Raw genomic sequence first — 21827 nt, 5'->3', positions numbered from 1 at the left:
TGCATGTCCAAACTCTGGAAATTAAAGCACTAACACAGCAGACAAATCTTTCAAATTCCTATAAACCTTATTCAATGAAGACAGGTCAACAGTATTTTTATCCATGTTTGTTGAAACTTTGCCTGGCAAAACGGAACAATCCAAAATTTTTCTGTCACTAGAAATGAAACTTTTCTCAGATGGTTGTGCAGGCAGATCTAAACATTAAGAGCATCAGAAATTCCCTGAGTGCCACAGTGCAGAACAAACTATGGCTATATCTAAAGTGTGCCTCACATTAACTGCACTGCTCAGATTCAGTCCTGATGCATCTTGTGGTCTTTTTGGCAGTGTGCGTCATCAGTTCTTGACACAAAGCTACATGTGTAAATGGCTCAAAACTGGAAGCTAGCTGAAGAACCTATCTTTCCTTTGCAGCAGGTCCAGCTGTTTAAGTCTCACTTTAACCATCTTGATTAGCCCCACTTTCACACTCCTCCAACACTCACTGAGAAGGAGAAATAGCAAAGGAATAATCTCAAATCTAGAAGCTAGTTCCTGACATCTCTTAGAAGCACGTGAATGAATTATGGCTGCAAGCTGTGTAGAGGGTTACAAGACTTAAACTAACTACACCACAGTTCTCACTGGTCACAAACACAAAGTATTTGATCACACTGCTTACTTAAAAAAAACAAACAAACTTATTAACTAATGTCTAGTGGACACATTTGTAAAACCTGATGAAACATCACATCTTGTTCAGGTACATAAGATGATGAACACAAAGAAACACTGAGCAGTAAGAGGTCCCACATTCTATCACTGAAACACTAAAATAGAACAAAGTAGCCACAAGAGAAATGAGCATAATTTTTTTTTCAAAAAAAAAAGCACATAAAATCATGTACCATCTTCGTCACTGTCAAGACTGTAGTTAAAAATAACTTTTAAAAGAGGATAAAAAAGAAATACAAAAAAAAAGGAGAAAGATTAAAGATTTCTCCTATCAACCTGCCACAGTGCTCAGAGTACTCCAACAAAAGCAGGAGCAAACTATAATGAAAGCCCTTTTAAAAATGAAAATTCAATAAAGGTGTGCTCTGTTCCTCTAGAGCAAGCTATATTTATGTCATAAAAAAGCAGTCAAAGATAAAGAGATGGCATCCATATTTAGAACATGTTGCATCACTTGAAGATATTTATATCTTACCATGAGATAACACGTTTTAAATAAATACCACCTCCTCCAAGCACCTAAACTTTACTTATTCAAAAGCAACATTTACAAATGACGAAGGAGCTTTGCTACACATAAGGAAAAAGGTCACAATTTGAACTCAAGTTTTTGCCTTTGTTCAAAACAAAAAAAAAACCACCATGGGTGCTGTCCCTATAAAAATAATACATGACACAAGAATGACACTAATTGCACACATATTGAGAACTATCAATTTAAAAAACATATAGTATCAAAATTTGAGGAAATAAGTGAGGTAAGGTCATTTTTTTCTTTAAATAAAAGAATTTTGAAAGAGTTTCAAGCATATTAACTTACAGAACTGTGTTTTGGTACACATACAGTAACAATACAATTAATCTTTTACCTGTTAGATATAATCAAAATCACCATCTCATATACAATTACACTTTATCTATATTTTAAACGTAACACCTTTGGAGCCATTTTCAACAATTTATGTATATGCTTTTAACCAAATCACACCTTTGTTCATTATATTTCCATCCTGTTAACTTTACAAATACGTTTAACAGGAAACCCCACCAAACAAGAAGAATAATCTTTATAGAGACTACACTTCAGGGTCAACACTTAAGACACTATAGGTGCATTTTCAGTCTAGCTGACAAAATCCGGAAGAATATACAACTAAAGATCAGAAGAGAATGAAGATACATGATTGTATTTCAAGAAAGGATGACAGAAGCTTATTCAAGTCTGTTTTAGCAAACTGCAAAGATGCTCCTTTAGAGAAAATTACTGTTTTTCTGTTTTCAGATACACACACATCTTACCTCATACATGACCTGCCCTGATGCCAAGCGTTTTCTGTCACCAAACGCTAACTGCAACAGATGTAAACTCAGAACATCACCTTCACTGAAAAAAGTACAAATTGAGAAATTTGATTAGAAAGCTGTTTTATAGTCCTTGTTATCCTTTTTTTTTTTTATCATACTTAGATAAAAGTTTTCTTAATAGCATGCTCTCATAGAAAAGAAAAGCACCATGTCCCCAAACAGGACAATTGGTCACATTTAGCTGCTAAAACAGAAAGAAGACATTTTGACAGTAACAGCTTCAGCAGCAAATGATAACCACGTAATCTGAAAGCTTTAGTATTTCGTATAGACTAAAAATTGTTGAAAATAGTCCTCTCTTACATACGCTACACCCTTCCACGTACCGGTCTGTTTCATTAACACAGCAGGAAACCATTTATTCTTATGCTGAACAATGGCAGTGTTCTGCCACGTGAGCTGAACTAACTCACGGAGGTTCCAAAGACTGCTAAAACTGGAAGAAGGTAATAAGCAATACTACGACTCTTCTTTAGGCAGAACAGGCTGTTGTATCAGCACATTTAGTGCTCTAGATCAGCAGCCTAAATTACTTCCAATAGTATTTTAATACCGTAAGCATCACACAGATCACGAAGCATTCATTAAGGAACAAAGGTAATTATTGCAAGCACAAAAAATGCCATCTTATTCACTACCGTATCACCTTCCTTCAGAAACTTTGAGCAAAATAGGAACTGCAATAACCCAAGGCTTCCAGAGCACTAAAAGTACACAAACACGATTCTACAATAGCAATTTAAATAAACATGGGAAAAAGGAACTCAACATCAGAGTTAAAACTAAGAGAAAGTACATAAAAAGAATGACTTAGTAGGACTTAATTATGGGAGCTACACAGAAATATGTCTCCTCTATTTTATTATGGTGACCCATGACCTCAGAGGAGGATGTTTCCAAGGAAATAAACAGGAGGCATTACTTTTAGAGCAGCCTAAGGAGAACGGCATTATGCCCCCTTTAATAAACCCAAAACTCTAGAAAAAGTTTACAACAGAACTGTGACAATGTTTCTTCATGGACTGACTTCTTAGAAGTTTCAAACTATAAATAAAAGTAGAAACACATTTTATAGTAGAAGGATTTCTGAGGCCAGCATTCTTTTAACTAGTAGCTCCTTCTCACATCTGCTAAATACTGTAAAAACTGCAAGGCAAGCGTAACACCTTCCATACTCAAGGGAATCTCCCGCATACATAAACAAAATAAATCAGTGCATATTAACTTAGTTCAATGAAGTATGAAATATATACGTGTTTATTCACCTTTCTTGTGTAGACTGAACAGCCCACAAGTAGCAACAATTGCGAGGATCATTTTCAGGTTCTTGGAAAGTTACAGCGTAGACAGGAATCCTTCCTCCTTCGAGTTGTGAGTGGTACCTATAGGTTTAAAGAGAGAATAAATAAGACCCAGATGAGTCTTTTGGCCCAGACTGTGCAAGAGTAGAAGCATCTTCTGATGGGGTACCTACATGCTCATCCTCAAAGCAGAGGATACTCAAAGTAGAGCCATATTTCTAATTCAAATAGTTGAGTCAAGGAAGCAACTGTATTTTACAGAACAGTCAAGAAGTGAGGAGATTATGACCTAACAAATGCAGAAACCTGTGTTTATTACCTTGCCTGATACAATTCAAACCAGCTTCTCCTAAATAATTACTTCAACTGCCAGCCAAGAGATTATTCTCATCCTTGTAAGCTACTTAAATATGGAAATTAAAATTCTTCTTACAAATTCAAAGTACTACCAAACAGAAGGAGCTTCTTGTTTCTTTACCTGGAATACGTAGAAAAGCTTTCTTCCTCCAGATTTAAGAACCTTATTTCTAACTGCATGATCTTTTCTTGCTACCATTCCTCCACTATTTATGTGTCCAGTAATTTCTGACAGGTCACCCTAGAATTGCTTAAGCAAATCTTTCTGAAGTGGGTCAAACAGTTTAGGACTGTTCCTTGAAATTATCCCATAATTCCTCTATCATCCCTTATTCTAGCCTCCAATCATTCTAAGCAAACTTTCATTTATATGCCCTCTTTCCTTGCGTTGGGTCAATCTTCAATTTCAGATTAGTTTGAAACAGGAACAAAAATATTTTCAGACACAGATCAGCTACCAGTGTTTCACTTTTCACTAGTTTCATTCTGAACACTACAGAGAATATTGTAACAAAATCCATGTTATTAACATATTCCACACTTATGATTTATGTCCTAAAGTAACCAGCTCTTAAAAATGATTTTACCTATAAGTACCAGCTCTGTCACAAAATTAAAATAACTCCAAGAAGAACGCATTCCACAATTTCTCAATTCAGAGGCACAATACAGAAAACAAACCTAGTCCACTGGGGAGAACACAGACAGCTTAATCCATGTACAACTTCACAGTTATTTCAGAAGAGAACTTCTATACATTCCAGGATTACACTGAAGAATTTCAGCCCCTGAAGAAGTTCCCTTTAACATATTTCCTTAAGTTAAAACCTGATAGCCCTACAAGTCCAGACACAGTCATGCATAAAAGCCTACTTACTCCCGCTTCAAAGTTCTCATGTTCCATAGTGACAGGTAGCCATCTGAAAAACCCACAACAAGCAGATTGCTCCTGCTTATGTAGCACAGGGTTGATACTGCTGTTCCTGAAGGACTTTGTACTTGAAAACAGAGATGCCGTCCCTCTCTGGTCACAGCTTCTCTTCTTAGTGGAACTTCAGCAGGAATTCCAGTGACAACTTCCAGGTCTATGTACACAAAATCATATGATAAAATAATGTATTATTTAGTTAGTGTGCACTCTAAACATCAATATAACAACATAAATAATCTAATTCTACCAACCCAAGCAAAATAACCACCTCTGCAACTCCAATTTACTATTTCCATTTCATACGTATCAAAGAACAAAGATCCCTTTGATTGGACTCTCACTTGTGTTTCAAAATGAGGTAGAACCGTAACCACAGAAATCTCCCATGAACTCTCTACGTCAAGAGTGTGAGTCCCATTGAGAAATTATTTGAAATGACAGCTATTCCTGAAGCTACTGTTACAATAACACAAGTGTACGCAATCTGAACAGGTAAACAGGGCATTTCTTTCACCCAAATGCATGATTTTTGACAAGTTGGATTTATTTTAAATTAAAATCATCAACAATTTGGCTTCCATGTTAGTTAGCAGAAACAAAACAACAATCCCAAGAAATATGGCACCTCTAACAACTTCCCATCAGGTAGCTGCACTGTCTCAAATGGGAAAATTTCTATACCTCATTGGCAAAAATAAGCGACATAAGGAGAAGACGAGTGGAAGGGTGGCTTTTCCAAAGAGCATTAAGCTACATCCACTTTTAATCAGTTCAGGACTACACAATGTCAAACCACTAGATATAACTAGTGGCCCTAAATGTCTTCCTGTGACTATCTGCATAATTAAATACCCAATATTAACTTGAAAGACTCAACATTTTCCTACATTTAAAATGAGTATTTCAAGCCGAAAAACTGCAGGCTTACCCGATGCTTCTATTTCATTCTGACTGCAAGATAAATCATCCAAACAAAGGTCAACCAGAAGTACATGTCCAACATCTGTAACCACTGCTGCCACCCCAAAGAGCCATCGCAGACTCTGGTGGAGGTGCTGAGTGCTCACACTGGCTCCTCCATGATTAATTATGGGTTCTATAGCAGTTACCTACAGGAAAATTACAAGTTAATTTTTAAGCTGTTTGATGAAATAAATAAAAATCATTCAAGAATGAAACCACAATTAGTGCATCAGAAAAAAAACAACAAAGGAAATGCACAGTCATGATATTTAAAAGCAAATCACTGTTCTCACTTATTTGGAGAAAGAAATAACAACATCCTGTACAAAATTTTGCTACTGTCTTTCATTTACCAAATTTCCTACGGTTAGTTTATTAAATCAAGTCTAACTTAAGTGGTACACACTGTTGTTACAGTTCACCAAGTTCCCACTTAGAAATTATTAATATTATGAAACTTTTAAGATTGATTACATGTAAGAAACTTTACTGAACAAATTTACATAAAATCAAGCAACTAGTTCTCCCAGTGCTCACAGCTGATTAGCACTGTGATACAGTCCATGCCTTCTTGATGGAGCAGTTAATCCTGGAAATCTTCTTCCAGGCACATCAATGACAGGAAAAGCACCAGAACTCCCCACAACCACAGGGAATCTACATAGTAAATTTCTATAACTCTTAAGATAAAATTACCACACCGGGAGATAAGGAGAAAGAGGTGGATACTGTCTACCTGGATTTCAGTATGGCCCTCTACACTATCTCCTATAAGATTCTCAGACAGTTGATGCATAGGCTGGAAGAGAAGACTACGGTAGGCTGAAAACCAGATGCAGGGCCAAGCACAGGGTATGGTGATGATCAGTGTCAACTCTAGTTGGAAGCTGGTATCAACTGATGAACGAGGCTTTCTCTGAAAGTAACACCTCCAGTTTTATCATGATGACCCACAATGCTAGAGGGGAATGTTGGTTGTTTGGCAATAGAGTATAAACTTTCCCACCAATATTCCATTCCACACCGTTTCTGTGTGACAGCTGGCAGTAGAGGGGCAGTCTGTCACAGTAGCATTTAACATGGAAGTGCATATGAAGCAAAGAGAAGGGTCTGAATTGCTCCAGTAAAAAAAAAAATAAATCTGGCATCCTCTGACATTCATTGATGCTCTCTGAAATATTTATGGAGACCAAACAGTGGATGTGAGCACAGTGAGGCGGTGGGTGGTGTGTTTCAGCAGTGGAAACAGCAGTTCACCTCTGCTTGTGCAGACTTGTGAGCACAGCAGACTCCCATTCATTGCTGGCAAAAATGCATAGCTAATGGTGGCTATTATCTTGACAAATAGTGTTCTGCAGATGAAAATTTCCTCTATCAAATACTGTTATTGCACTGTTCTGTATCTGTTGTCATTTCCATGGAAATAAATAGACAGCATTACCTTCAGAGTGACCTATGTAACCCAGGGGCCTCATCCTCTTAAACATAATTAAAAATCTAGATGACAGGGCAGAGCACACCCATGGCAAGTCTGGCAATGACACAAAACTGCAAGAGTCTAAATATACTACAGGGTCATGCAGACATCCAGAGGGACCAAGACACGCATGAGAAATGCACTAAAAACTTTGGGCAAGTTAACAGTGAAAAGGGTTAAAAAGTCCTGCACCTGATCAGAAACAATCGCAGGCATCAATGCATATTGGTGGCAGGCCATCTGGACAGAAGCCTTGCAGAAAAGGCCTTGGGTCCCTGGTGAACAACAGGCTGACCACAAGCCAGCAGCATGCCCTGACCACAAAGAAGGGCTCTGGCATCCTGGGCTGCACTAGAAGTGTTGCCACAAGGTCAAAGGGGATGGATCCTTCCCTTTTTGTCTGCATTGGTGCAGCCACACTGCAACTAGTGTGCCCAGGTCTGGGCAGCCCAGAGCGAGAGAGACCTGGCCAGGCTGGAGAGAGTCCAATGGAGGACTACAAAGTTCCTTAAAGGACTGGAACACATCTCCTCTGAGAGGCTGAGAGAGCTGGGTTGTTTGGTGTGGAGAAGAGAAGGCCTGTGGGAATGTCATCAACGTACAGGAATTCCAGAAGGGAGGATGCCAAGAGGACAGAGCCAGGCTATTTCTGGTGGTGGCCAGTGAGAGGACAAGAGGCAGTGAGCAAATACTGGAACACAGGAGGGCTCTGTCTGAACACGAGGAAGCATTTCTTTTACTGCGCAGATGACTAAGCATTGGCACAGGTTGCACAGAGAAGTTGTGAAGTTCCCTCCTTGCAGATATTCAAAGGACATCTGGTTCCTCAATGCATAAAGGAGTCTGCATGCAACTTTTATTTTAAACTGAAGCAAGACCTTTCAGCACCCACACCACATCCCAGGAAAACACTTACCACTGTACTAGAGACACAAACACTTGATGATTCCTGCACTAAAGCTACACAAGACACTCAAGGTTCAGGCCCTGATGTAGCTGTAGGTATCTCTGTTCAGTGCAGGGGAGCTGGACTACACGACTTTAGGGTCCTTTCAAACAATTCTATATAAGAACATAGTTTCGCCTTCTTGCAGTGCTAGACAATGAAAACAGGAAGCTTTACCTCAACAACAGCCTTACGTCAAAGTGAAAGAAGTGATCAAAGTAGCCCTCTTCCTTCACATGTTTCTTTTCCAGAGATGGAAAATATACTCATACACTGAAAATCAGAAGTTTTCTCACGTCCCGTATTTGTTAGGACTACAATTGCCTGACAATCTACTACAGGATTTATCTTCTATCTAATCTTAAAAGTATCTGCAGTTATTTAAATTACTTTCATTCATAGGAGAAATTGAGAAAAATGAATTTCCAATCCTCTGCCACTCATGCAGTACATCAAAAGCATTTTGGCTATTCATGTCCTTGCTGTTCCTAGTCTTGTTGACCATGATGAGGAGAGGAGAGCAAAACAGTACAGACCTTGCTACGGACATACCCGCAATTCAAGCACTACTTTTAATTTTTCTTTTACAATTTTTTTCATAATACAGCTGCCCTGTTTTTGGAAGGCTCTGTGCCAAAACTGAAATATTTCCCAGTTTTAACACTTAAATTTTCTGTGCAAAATCTCCTGAAACAGAACATTTTTCTACTTTTGTATGCACTAGCTTTTCATATCTTCCTAGACCACTGCCAACTCACACTGGGAATGAACAAAGAGAAGTCTTCTCAGCTCACTGAATCTGAATGCTACCCTCTGCCTCATACAAACTGGGAAATTTTGTGAGAATACCATTCAATGGTTCTGAAACATTCAAGCGCTGCAAAACAATTTAATTTAATTAATGTTTTTAATTCAGATTTGCTTTTACTGGAATATAATTCAAATAGTACTCCATTAACACTTCTAGTTTTCCACTGCATTTTTTCAAGGGCCATTAGAGATGCCTCCACAAAATAGAAAAAGCAATTTTTTTTTTTAAGTTCACAAGTGTTTTGAATCCTTTACTCTCCAAACAACTGAACATCTACTCTTGCACTAAAAGGCAGTCACACAGTCACTATAACTACCCTGTAATAATGCATTATTAGTTAAGCAACTTTGACCAGAGGTAATATAAATTAAGAAGCAAGCTTTACAGTTGTCTACAGAAGATATTCTCAGTCAAGACAGTCCATAAATTAATATGCTCATTAAACTATTAAAGTAACAACACAAACTGCAGAAAGAGATGCTAATAGATGTGCATTTGATTTTTAAAAACAGCGTGAAAAATGAGAAACATTTACGTAGATAAAAATATCACGTTATATATTATATACATGTTGGAAATAAATGCAGAATAATGAAACAAAACAGACAACGACCCACTGCAAATGTTACCTTATTCTTTTTGTCTACCTTTACTCCCCCTCTCACAATTTAGAATCTAATGTTTCAATTAGCAACACCCACTCCCTGTCTATCAATCTAATTAATCTAATAGCAGAAAGATAGGAACTAAAATTAAAGCAACAGAGCAAACATGCTCATAATCACAAACATTCAGGGCAGAACATCAAAAATTCAGATAAGCTTTGGCTTTACTCCAAAGTTCAAACCTTTATCACAAAACAGTCAACTCCTCCCCAGAAGCTTCCTCACATTTTCTCCTGAACAGTTTGTTATGCAATAGAAAAACTCCCTAATGCAACTGATAGTTGTAACTACATTCAATTTCAAATGACTTCCACACACACAGATCTGCAGTGTTACAATGATCCTTCTTAACCTACTTTCCTCCTCCTATTCACAGTTTATTATGTTTAGATTTAAAATATAAAACTCAAAGCTATGCCATTCTTCATACAGGCAATTTACTTACTGATTACATACTAGTCAGCACACAGCCAACACGCTACAGCGTTCCAAATGAAGTACAAAAAGACTACCCATATTCAAGTAAGCCAAATCAAATCACATTAAGCAAAACTGAGTAATAAATAAGGATTTAGCTAATATGATAAAAATTTAGTGAACCTTGACGGCCTATTAACTTAGGCTGACTCTAGCTTCCATTAACAGAATGAGACTAGGTGACATTAAGTCATTTAAGTTTATGAGTTAAAGACCCACAGACAACAGGGAAAAAACATAACACCAATACAACAGTCTACACTGTCTACACAAAAAAAGCGTTCAGTAGAGATTCAAGTAATACCACTGGGAAAGAAAGGACCTGGGAGAAGCATGAGATGTTGATTTAGAACATTCAAATAGAACTAGTATCAAACATCAATTGAAAAGCGTGGTGGTGAAAGGAATTAAATCCATATGGCAACCAGTCACTAGTGGTGTTCCCCCAGGGTCTGTACTGGAGTCTGTTCTGTTCAGTATCTTTACTGATGACCAGGATGAGGGCACAGAGTTCACCCTCATTAAGCATGCACATGACACCAAGTTGGCTGGAAGTGTCAATCCTCCTGCGGGTAGAAAGGCCCTAGAGGGATCTGGATAGGCTGGATCACTGGGCTGAAGCCAAAGGGATGAAGTTCAACAAAAGCATGTGCCAAGTCCTGCACTTCGACCTCAACAACACCAGGGAACACTACAGGCTTGGACACAGTGGCTGGAAGACTGTAAACACCCAGGTGGCCAAGAAGGCCAATGGTGCCCTGGCTTCTATCAGAAATAGTGCTGCCAGCAGGAGAAGGAAAGTGATCATCTCCCTGTACTCAGCACTGGTGAAGCTGCACCTTGAGTACTGTGCTCAGTTTTGGGCCCCTCACTGCAAAAAAGATACTGAGGCCCTGGAACGTGTCCAGAGAAGAGCAACTAAGCTGCTGAGTGGTCTGGAACACAGGCCTTATGAGGAGCAGCTGAGGGAGATGAGGATTGTTCAGCACAGAAAAAAAGGAGGCTCAGGGGTGACTTACAGCTCTCTACAGCTATCAGAAGGGAGGTTGTGGTGAGCTGGGGCTCAAGGCCTCTTCTCCCACGTAACTGGCAATAGGACTAGAGGGAAGTTGAGCCAGAGGAGATTCAGGTTGGATGTTAGGAAATACTACTTCTCTGAAAGAGCAGTCAGACACTGGGCAGCCCAGGGAGGTGATGGAGCCACCAGCCCTAGAGGTGTTCAGGAAAACGTTTAGATGTTGTACTAAAGAGATGTGGTGTAGTGGCAAATATTGGTGATAGGTGGATGATAGGACTGGATAATCTTAGAGGTCTTCTCCAACCTTGGTGCTATGATTCGTTAAAAAACATCAAACTGATAATCAATTTGTGAATGCTTTTAAACAACTCATGCATGTCAAATACAATTCCTTTTTTTTTTTTACTTGACTCAGATGCTAATCATAAATTCAGAAATTACGGTAAGAACTTCAGATCAGATGTCAGTCTCTGAATAATATGCCAATTAAGCCTGTAAAGGATTTTTTTTTCTATACTAGATCAACATAAAAAGATACTTAGATCTAAAAGTCTGTGTGATGGTTTGAGATTCATGTGACTATGTCTAAATCTTTAGACCACTATGGAAATTTGAGATACTTTAAAGACAATGTATGTGGCAGAAATTAGCCACTTAATAAATGATTACTATAGTCACTTCAAAGAATTTCTTTTTCCTTTTTCACTCTTACCAGGAAAAAAAAATCTGATTTTTTTAATGGACAATTAAATAACAATAAGCTGATAGAACCTGTTTTACTACCAGTATAACTCAAAATATAATGACAATGCTGTGCCCAACATATTATATCAAGACTCTTTACTGGATACTCTGCAGTGACAGTATGTAAACGTGATACAGAAAAACTACACCTCCTACAAAGAGGCATTTCAAAACGTTTCCCAAAAACAGGATTATGCAGCACATAGCAAGATAAAAGCTTCATTTCTCTGATTAACAAGTACATACCCTTCCTGGAAGAACAACTGCTTTAACCACTCTTGATATTCCAAGGTCATACAGACAGAGAACACTTCCTTCTGCTTCTTCCAATCCAACCAAGAGCCCGGTTCTTTTCTGCCAGGAAAACTCCTTTACCACACGAACAATGGAAGGCTGCTCATTTACTCCACTAAAACGATATGCAGAGAGCCTCTCTCCTGTCACAGAGTTTACCACCTCAAGTTGAGGACCACAAGCCAACCATGCCAGGCCATTTCTCCCTGTAAGAAAAAGAAAGTAGTCTTAATTTTCTGAAAAGAAGATTGAAAACAACGTAAGACAGTGTCCCACTCCTTCAACAGAAATTTCAAACAGAAGAACATTCACTTACCTAGTTTTGGTCAATTATTTAAAATTACCCATTGAAATTCTCACGAAATACACCTTAAAATTAACAACCTTGTTACTTGGCATTTACACTTAACAATGATTTTGCCTGAGGTAATGATCACAACAGACTGATTCACAGTCTTTACACTGTGTTTGGCTTGGTTTTGCTAAAAATCATCTGAATACAACAAGGACGCTAAGGTCTTCAAGCATATTCCAAAAGTATCAGATCAAAAACAATTCACTGATATATCCCCACTGTAACCATTTTGAATTTGACAAGAAATGACCTTAAAATGCCCATCAATGCATTAGTAAATATACAACTTTGACATGTGTTGATTACAGAAAGAATTAAACATGTTTTACTTCACAGTGCTACTACTTATGGTTAGGTGGCAGGATTTTACTTGGTCTTAAAAATAAAACAAAAGCCTAGAAATTCAGATGGGCACTCAGCTCTACTTTCGGATCACCTAGAAAGTGAACTGCCTAATCTGCTTAGCTGCTGCAGAAGCTCTCACTGGATACTCATCCACATCCTATTAAACACTTTGGCTGCAGCACTAAACTGCTCATCTTTTATCCTCCTCCTGTTTTTACTCAGTTTGGAAAAGAAATATTCACTTTTTTTTTTGCCCATAACACTGTAGAACTACTTCTACATGTGGTATCATGACAGTCATACTGGTGCAAACAAATGCATCCTTAAACAACACTATTAACTCAAGGACAGATTTTAATGCAATTAAAAAGACTCACCAATTCAGCACATTTATGGAACTGATTTTATTAGCACAACATGGGCTTAGTCTTCAAGTTATAATTTCCAAGCTTACCTAATACTCAGATAGCAGCATTTTTAATAGTCCTTTTTTTCCTAAGCCTGACACATCTCAACAGAACCAATCTGACACAGTTGACACTATAACCCAGTGCCTCTAGGCAATAAACATTTTACACAAAGATCAAATTTTAAAGGAAAATGCTCACCTCCAGAAAATTTTCCTTGCAGCAAAGAATCAAGGGTTATCACATCCTCCTCAAGTGCCTGAATAGTCACCTCAGGAAAGTGCAGCAGACTGCTCGTTACCTGAGCTCTTAGGTCTTGCATTCTTCACTGCAAATAAAGAAAAAAGCAAAAATAGACTAGTGTCAGACATAACTATTCCTGAGATTCACAGAATTTTCATCAGCATACAATCTTTTAAAAAAATAAAAAGGCACTTAGGACAGCTTTTGACCTTACAACAGAGCAAATGCTTTTCTATTGCCTATGAGACGATTCAATAAGAAGTGACACACGAGTATGTAAAGATAAGCAGGAAAACAGCAATACACCAAGCTGAAGTTTACTCAGATACTGGATACTAAAACAGAATTTTGAAAAAATCATATTTAAAAAGCTTCTGAATAACAAGCTCCCATTTGTCCTTTATTTTATGCTCTGCTACTGACAATTCCAGTAGTTTCATAATAAAGCCTTGTTCATTTTTGCATGTACACTTGGAACACTAAATGCTAAGCCCCTGACTATCTTGATTCTCAAATTCTTCACAAAAACACACCGCTGATATTTTCACATTATGTTCCATACAAATGGAAATACAAAATACTTTAAGTAAACATATTTTTCAAGTTCCGTAACTTATTGAAAAAATCTTCCAGAAGAAAAAAAAGATTTAATTATCTTGTTTAAGTGACAGTTCTCTTCATGAAGTCTCAGAAGGAAGATGGTATACCCAGTTCACTATTCCTGGATGTTACACACACCCACTATTTCAGGCATCAGACAGAATCATTATCCTACGCTACAAATCAGTACAGACAGCAATTCCAACATGCACACAAAGCATACTCCATTAACTGCAACAAATACACTGTCCTGCAAATACAGGTTTACTGTTCAGCAGGCACTATTTTCCATACAGCACAGGTCACAGTCAGTTTTGAAGACCAGACTTTCCTAACAACAAGCACGTATCCAAGGGAACGTTACCTTATAAATAAGCGTAAGTTATATGAATTGTCCTCTTGTGGATTAGTATTAACCTCTAAAATCTGGGCATTGGAATCTACTGTATCTAACTAAAGTCACAAGCACTTCATATGAGAGTATATTACCATATCTTCTAGCAGCATTCAGAGTTCTGCACGAACAACACAATCACACCCTGAGAGCAGCCACTGGAAAAGCTGGTACTGCAGCCACTGCTGCAACCAGCCAGCTGACCACCCTGCTGGCCTTCACAACTACCACAGAGAGTTCCAAGTGGGACTACGCACATGCAGTCAGCTGGATTTACTTTTGGCAAGTCACAGAATGATTTAGGGAAGAGATCTTGAAGATAATGTAGTTCCAAACCCATGCCATGGGCAGGCAACCTTCCCCTAGACTAGGCTGCTCAAAGCCCCACCCAATGTGGCCACTGTGACATCATACCTGTTGGTCCTTTACAGTCACATGCACCTCCTGGGATGGGGCATCCACAGCTTCTCCTTGGCAACCTGTTCTAGTGCCTCACAGCCCCAAGTAAAGGATTTCTTCCCTATATCTAGTCCAAACCTATGCTTTTTATTATCTGCCATCACACTTCCTGATGAAGAAGTCTCTTTCAATCTTTCCTGTTAGGCCTTCTTTAATAATTAATCATTATTTAGCAATGAAAACAGAATGAACTTCTGCAGTACATACAGGTGCTCCACAGAGCAACGAGCTCCACATTTCCATCAACAGCCTGGCTTAGTTCAATTGTAATGATTTAATGAAAGCATTTTACAAGTAACACATAATCCCAAATACTAAAATACGATGTTGGGCTGGTGAATAGGATCTTCTAAATGCCTTCAATGCCCAACTGCACGGATAGGTGCCTTCGCAATACTCGTGTTGCTGAACAAGAAAGAAGGAACGACCAGAGACCATAATCAGGAGAAGAGATTTCAGGAGAGGAAGAACAAGACAGTCATCTGATGCATCCGAAAGAGCAGAAAAAGGAAGCAGCCAAGCAGAAAAATCGCATTCAAGACAACTGCCTGATAACGTGGGGATACACTGTATAAGGAACAAACTACCCAGCAAAGCACACACACAAGGAGATCAACAGACTACAGGGAAGGAGATAAAAGCGATACAAAAAGCAGTCTGTACCTACCCAAAATGCTACTCATTTAACAGGATATAATGGGATGTAATGGGTTCTTATTAATGGGTTCTTTATGTTGATTTTTTTCTTTTCCTGTCAATAATTGCTACCTGTTTTAGAGAACAGGTACGACAAGAAGATAAAAAGGATCCGAAACACACAATCTCTGTTCAGAGCCCTGAACTGCTGTCCTGCCTATGACAACTGCCTTACAGACTAATATACTGTTTTCTTGGAAGTAAGTTACTGGCCCTAGGGGATGGCTTTATTTTTTTCCTCCTGATGGAAAAAATATTGGAAAAAAAGCACAGAACACACCAAGTTCCTGTCAGCACATTTCTGCAGCCTGCTCAGGTCCTTCTGACAGAGGCACGTACCAGCTACTCCCCCCCATTTGGAGCACCACCAAACTTGCTGAGGATACACTCTGCCTCGTCATCCAGATCATTACTAAAAGCACTGATTTTTTTAAATGATTATTTCAGTAGCCCCAAGATAGCCTACTTTAAAACATTCACCTGACTGATCCTTTGAGGGAGAACACTGACTTCAACAGCACCCGTGGAATTCAAAAAAGAGCATGACTGTAGCAAACCATTTCCAAAACTTAGCACTAACATCTGACAAACAAGCCTGTGTGCTAAATACTTTGTGATAACATGGAATTTTGCAGCACTCCTAAGATAATTTTAAGGAAAAGGACAAACATGTATATTCCAGTAAAATGGGTGACAGCATTTAAGAATGATTCTCAACTGCATGCCCCCAATCTGCCTCTGCCACTGAACACATCTGAACACATCAAGATCGAAACCAAGTTTCAAGATAATGCAATGGGCAGATCTGAGCTCCAGAAGAAACACATCCAGCACCTCATACTCTCTTTTAAAGCTGCATGGACTCCTCTCTGATGGGAAGCTGGCAGCTTGACACGGAATAATTGTGTCTATAGTAAACACCATGCACACTAGTCAGTCTAATGCCACCAATGAGAGACACAGCATAAGCAATGCTCCAACCCCTGGATCATTCCTGTAATTTCAGATTTAATCACATTGCAGCTACTTTAAATGCATATAGAAAAATGCTACATGCAGCGGCAAGCATGTCCACGTTTCCTCTAGTATTTTTTCCTAGACATCTGGCCCAGCCATACAGAACTAGAAAGATAAAGTCCACAAAAGAATTATGAACAATATGCAGAGTGATCTGGTTATTAGGATGTTTGACTAGCATTATTCTGCAAAGGCAAATCAGTGACTATTAGGAAATCAGAACAGACCTCAAACACTTGCTCACAAGAATCCTGTGACTAGGTTAGCCAGAGACATGTTGAAGGCAAAAGACATCTCCTTTAAAGAAAGACATTCAAGAATAACTGCATTTCTGATCCCTTCAAAAGCAAGCAGTCCTCCTGCCTACTAGAAATCAAGTTAGTGTAAAATGTCTTGCTGCATGTTCTGGAGTTAAACTGGAATCCAACCTTTCAGCTGTGTCCTACACCCAAGTGGTCTGTGCACATATCACCATATTACTATTCTTTCAATCCAGGTGCTTATGACTTAGAAACACCATGAGCATTCCTGAGGCCAGAAGTCCCAGGCTCATGGCAGGACTTTGAGTCAAGAGATCCCAGAAGAAAGTGAGAAATTACATGCTCAAGTAGAATCACATACAGCCAAGTCAGAGTTCTGGGGTATCAGTTCTGAATGAAGTACCTGAAAATCAGTTTCAAATACAAAGCATTACCTGCTTTCTGAAGAAAAAGCTCAAAACATGGCCAGTCACATGCAGCTGTGATTCCATAAATCACGGCAGGATCACTGCCATGAGAGAGGGCTTGCTGCTGCCTCCCACCACTCCATCTGCACAACTCTCCCATATTCCTACAGCTTACCTTGCACTGACTGCAACGCCTGCTGACGTGATTTACAAGCCAAGGTAACTCCCTGAGCAGACTGGAAACTAACATAGAAAATATAGTCTTCTGTCAGGTTAGAGAGTTAACTGGGCCTGCTCTCAGCAAGCACAAAATCTGGCAGAAGAAAAGAAGGCAGGACAATGTAACAAGAATAGAGTGGGAAATAGTCTTCTCCATTTTATGGCAGTAAGCCATTACACTGGCTCATACATGTGTGAAATGATTCACTCAGCTTGCAAGGAAAGCTGAAATAACCTATACTTTTAAAAAAGGACACTAACCAAGACAGTCAACTTGTAATTCCTTGTTTCACGTAAAGACTCACTAGCTCACGGGGGCTGGCAGCAGATGACAAGCATTATCTTTCATTCAACCAGATATGGAAGCTAAAAGGATTTCAGGAAGTGTTGTCAATCAGAGAACAGACAACACTGCACAACATCACTTGGGTCACATTTCCTACGAAAAAGGATGAAGAGTGGGAAGAAGCTGAAGAAGGACATAAGACAAAGGCTATATAATCATAGAATGGCTTGGGTTGGAACAGCAGGGCCACCAACCTCCAGATCTGCCATTATACCAGGTTGCCCAGGGCCCCATCCAACCTGGTCTTGAACACCTCCAGGGATGAAGCACCCACAGCCTCTCTGGGCATCCTGTTCCAGTACCTCATCACTCTCTCTGTCAAGAACTTCCCTCAACATCTTATCTAAACCTTCCCTCCTTAAGCTTAAAACCGTTCCCTCCTGTCTTATCAGTGTCTACCCCTTATAAAAAGTTGATTCCTCACCTATTTCTAATTGCCTTTTAAATACTGGAATGCTGATCCTCACATCCTTCTCCTCTCCAGACTGAACAAGACCAGCTCCCTCAGTTATGCTCTTTTCAGACAAACAGCATCCACACGTGAGGATGACAACTTCAAAATTTTTTTAATTAGTATTGACTGCTTCCATGACATTTGCTCAAGAAAAACAGAAAAAAAAAACCAGAATATTGGAGGAGTAGAAGAAGGAAAAAGACACTTCCTGCACTTCAGTAGACAGGTTCAGCAAATTAGCACTTTGCCATGTTTTACTCCCACAGAAAGAGAATTTAGTCAGTGATTTAGCAAGAATCACTGAATCTTCGCCCTAACAGGTTCATAAGGTTGGAAAGGACCTACAAGATCATCTAGTCCAACCATCCTCCTATCACTATCCCTACCCAACTACTAAATCAAATCCCTTAGCACCTCATCTAAACGCTTCTTGAACAGCGCTAGGGATGGTGCCTCAACCACCTCCCTAGGCAGGCCATTCCAGTGCCTGACCACTCTTTCAGAGAAAAAATGTTTCCTCAGGTCTAATCTAAATCTTCCCTGGCGCAACTTGTGGCCATTCCCTCTCGTCCTGTCATTATTTACCAGGGAGAAGAGGCCCACCCCCTCCTCACCACAACCCCCCTTCAGGAAGTGGTAGAGTGCAATAAGGTCTCCTCTGAGCCTCCTCTTCTCCAGACTAAACAATCCCAGCTCCCTCAGCCGCTCCTCATAAGACTTGTGCTCCAGGCCCCTCACCAGTTTTGTTGCCCTTCTCTGAACACGCTCCAGGGCCTCAATGTCCTTCTTGTGGTGAGGGGCCCAAAACTGAACACAGTACTCGAGGTGCGGCCGTACCAGAGCTGAGTACAGGGGGATGATCACCTCCCTGCTCCTGCTGGCTACACTATTTCTAATACAGGCCAGGATGCCGTTGGCCTTCTTGGCCACCTGGGCACACTGCCGGCTCATGTTAAGCCGAGCATCAACCAACACCCCCAGGTCCTTTTCCTCTCTAAATGTTGTAAGTAAAAACCCTACGTTTAACTCGCAATCTAAATATTAGTCTAAAAAGCCACCAGTATAACAGGGACAGTTGATAGCAGAATTCTAGAAACGAGGTAACTTCACAGAACCATTAACACTGGAAAAGGCTGCTAGACCAACCATCAATCTATCCCCACCATGCCCACTAACCGTCTCCCCTCAGTGTCACATCCATGTTATTCTAGAACAACTTCAGGGTCAGTGACCTCATCCCCTCCCCGGGTAGCACATCACAATGCATTATCATTCCAAGAAGTTTTTCCTAATATCCATGCTGAACCTCCCCGGCACACATTGAGACCATCCCCTCTCATCCTATTGTTAGTTAGGAGGAAGAAGAGGTCAACTCCCACCTTACCACAATCTCCTTTCAGGTCACTGCAGAGAATGATTAGATCTTCCCTGAGCCTCCTCTTCTCCAGACTGAACAACCACAGTTCCCTCAGACACTCCTCACTAGACTTGTGCTCCAGATCCACCCCTAAAGACTGCCTTTCTAGGGCTGTGTGGATACTTCATAAGCTCTGGAGCTTAAGAGAAGCTGAGAAGCACAGATCTCCAGGAGAAGGTGAGAAAAATAGAGTTCCAATCCTCTGTCCCAACAACCTCCAACAGCTAAAATTCTCAGTTAAATGGAAAAGCATGGAAAACCACACCAGAGTGGGACATCAGAGCCAGTTCACCCAACTACCTCCTGTTCTCTACCATGATGATGCTTATCCAAGCAATATGGTCCCTTGCCTAAGGCTGCTAAACCAGAAATTCCCAAAGTCAGCCCTCAAATTAAGCTCTTTCCCCTCCTTTTGAGGCAGGTGCAGGTGAGGACTGTCCCAGCACAGAACACACACAGCCAACAAGCAAATGGCAAGGTGCTCCCTAGCGTGGACTTCCCAAACACGCTTTTCAGAAGGAATGGCACAGACATAATGACTGGCATAGAAGTCCACAGTGCTGGCAAACAAGGCCTGGGTTTTTGGGGACTCACTTCTATCAGTTTTAGCATTCCATTCACTACGCCAATGGTGAAACAATACCACACCAGCAAATGCCTATCAGCGTCGTTTCTTTAGAACTGTATCAGACAGCCTACCAGGTAGAAGACACAAAATTAAGAGAAGCCTCACTAAGTTCACTTGGCTGTATCAGAAGAGCAATCTCCAGACAAATCAGAGCAGCGAGTCAACCGATGTAGTGAGTGTGAGGAGCTGTCCCTGGCAGGGCACACTCGTGCTGCCTGCCAGGCTGGTACAAGCGCCTGCATGGATGGTACTCACCACATTTCCCCACACACCTCAGATAAAACTTCATACTCTCTAAAAATTTCACGTTATTTTACTAACCGCAATTATAAAGGAGTTATTAGACCCAAAAGACTGACACCATGCTTTGCTGTGCTGGCAGAAGCTTCAGCCCTGGAGTCATTGCTCATGAACAGATCCGGCACTTTAGTCGAGGTCAGCAACTCGGCAGCGTGATGGGCGCTCCGAGGGCACAACCCAGGGCCGCAAAGCGCTCAGCACCACGCCCGGGAAAGCCGGTGCGGCAAAGAGCAAGGGACGGCGCAGGTCTGCAGCGAGGGGCCGACCCCAGGGGGCTCGCCGTTACTCCCAGTAGGGAACCAATACCCCACCTCCCCCTGGGAAATCACAGCCGCTGAGCGGGGCAGGGAGGGTGAGAGAAAAAAGGGGAAAAACAACAACAAAAAAAGCGAGGGAAGGTGAAAGGCGAGCGGGCCTCTCCCGGAGCACACCGAAGGCGGGAGGAGCGAGGCGGCCCAACGAGCCGTCCCTCAGTCCTCGGCCTCCCGCCGCCGCCACGCTCTGCCCAGGCCGCACCGCCAGCCTCACGCCGCGGCCAGGCCACGTGCGGCACAGCCCGGGGGTCACTTACATAAGGTCCGGACCCGCCCCGCCGCGGCCTAGCGCCCGGAAAGCGCCCGGTACCTGCGGCCGGGGGGCGGGTAACGCCACCTCCGCCTCCAACCCGCGCCGCCGCTGCCGCCCGCCCCCTGCCCGCCGCGGCCCGTTCTCCCCGTACGTGCCAGTGAGGGCGGCGGCATCTCCCGCAACAGTTACAGCAGCCTCCACCTGCCCTGGCCGACCTGCCCGCGCCGCGCTACGTGCCTACGCAGCCGCAAGCGCGCACCCCGCTCCGCTCGACTCCGCGCCCCTCCCCCGCGCGCGGCACCCACCTCGCTCGCTCACCCGCCGCGCCGGGGGCGGGGCGGGACGGGGTGGGGGGCGGAAATCTCGCGATGACTGCCGTCGCCGTTGCGGGAATTTTCAAATTCGCGGGACTCCGGCCCGGGCAGCGGCCGTCTGCGCACTACGTGTCCCGGCGTACCGCTCCAGTGCCACTTCCGCTCCCTGCGCCTGCTTCCTTCCGCCGCGGGGCACGCCGGGAAGCAGAGTTCCGGACCTCCATTTTGACTCGGGTGCTTGCGGCCGCCCCGGCTTCTGGGCAGTGCACGATACTGGACAACTAATCCTGCTGGCCGCGCCCTAAGCGGGACCCCCTCATAGAAGACAGTCCC

General features: G+C 41.5%; 2 protein-coding genes across 4 annotated transcripts in view; one reads left to right on the top strand and one right to left on the bottom strand.

The window, feature by feature from the left end:
• CNST (consortin, connexin sorting protein) overlaps positions 1–194 on the top strand; it is a 135496-nt gene extending 135302 nt beyond the window's left edge. The window contains exon 12 of the mRNA XM_065729609.1: positions 180–194. The gene's annotated coding sequence lies outside the window, so the exon portion shown is untranslated. The remainder of the gene's footprint in view (positions 1–179) is intronic.
• AHCTF1 (AT-hook containing transcription factor 1) overlaps positions 1–21618 on the bottom strand; it is a 53672-nt gene extending 32054 nt beyond the window's left edge. The window contains exons 1-7 of one of the 3 annotated variants that reach the window (XM_065729578.1): positions 21486–21618; positions 13375–13501; positions 12019–12272; positions 5600–5780; positions 4618–4825; positions 3348–3464; positions 2017–2101 (exon numbers count right to left, since the gene is read on the bottom strand). In XM_065729578.1, the coding sequence (XP_065585650.1) occupies positions 2017–2101; positions 3348–3464; positions 4618–4825; positions 5600–5780; positions 12019–12272; positions 13375–13495 (966 nt within the window). In that variant the 5' untranslated portion in view covers positions 13496–13501; positions 21486–21618. The other 2 variants (XM_065729596.1, XM_065729587.1) reach the window with 2 other exon arrangements.
• Positions 21619–21827: the final 209 nt, after the last annotated feature.

The sequence above is a fragment of the Cyrtonyx montezumae genome, unplaced genomic scaffold, assembly GCF_038088225.1.
Source record: "Cyrtonyx montezumae isolate F1298 unplaced genomic scaffold, pur_monq_1.0 scaffold_0, whole genome shotgun sequence".
Classification (NCBI taxonomy): Eukaryota; Metazoa; Chordata; class Aves; order Galliformes; family Odontophoridae; genus Cyrtonyx; species Cyrtonyx montezumae.
The sequence above is the reverse complement of the archived record's forward strand: the minus strand, read 5'-3'. Positions and strand labels throughout refer to the sequence as shown.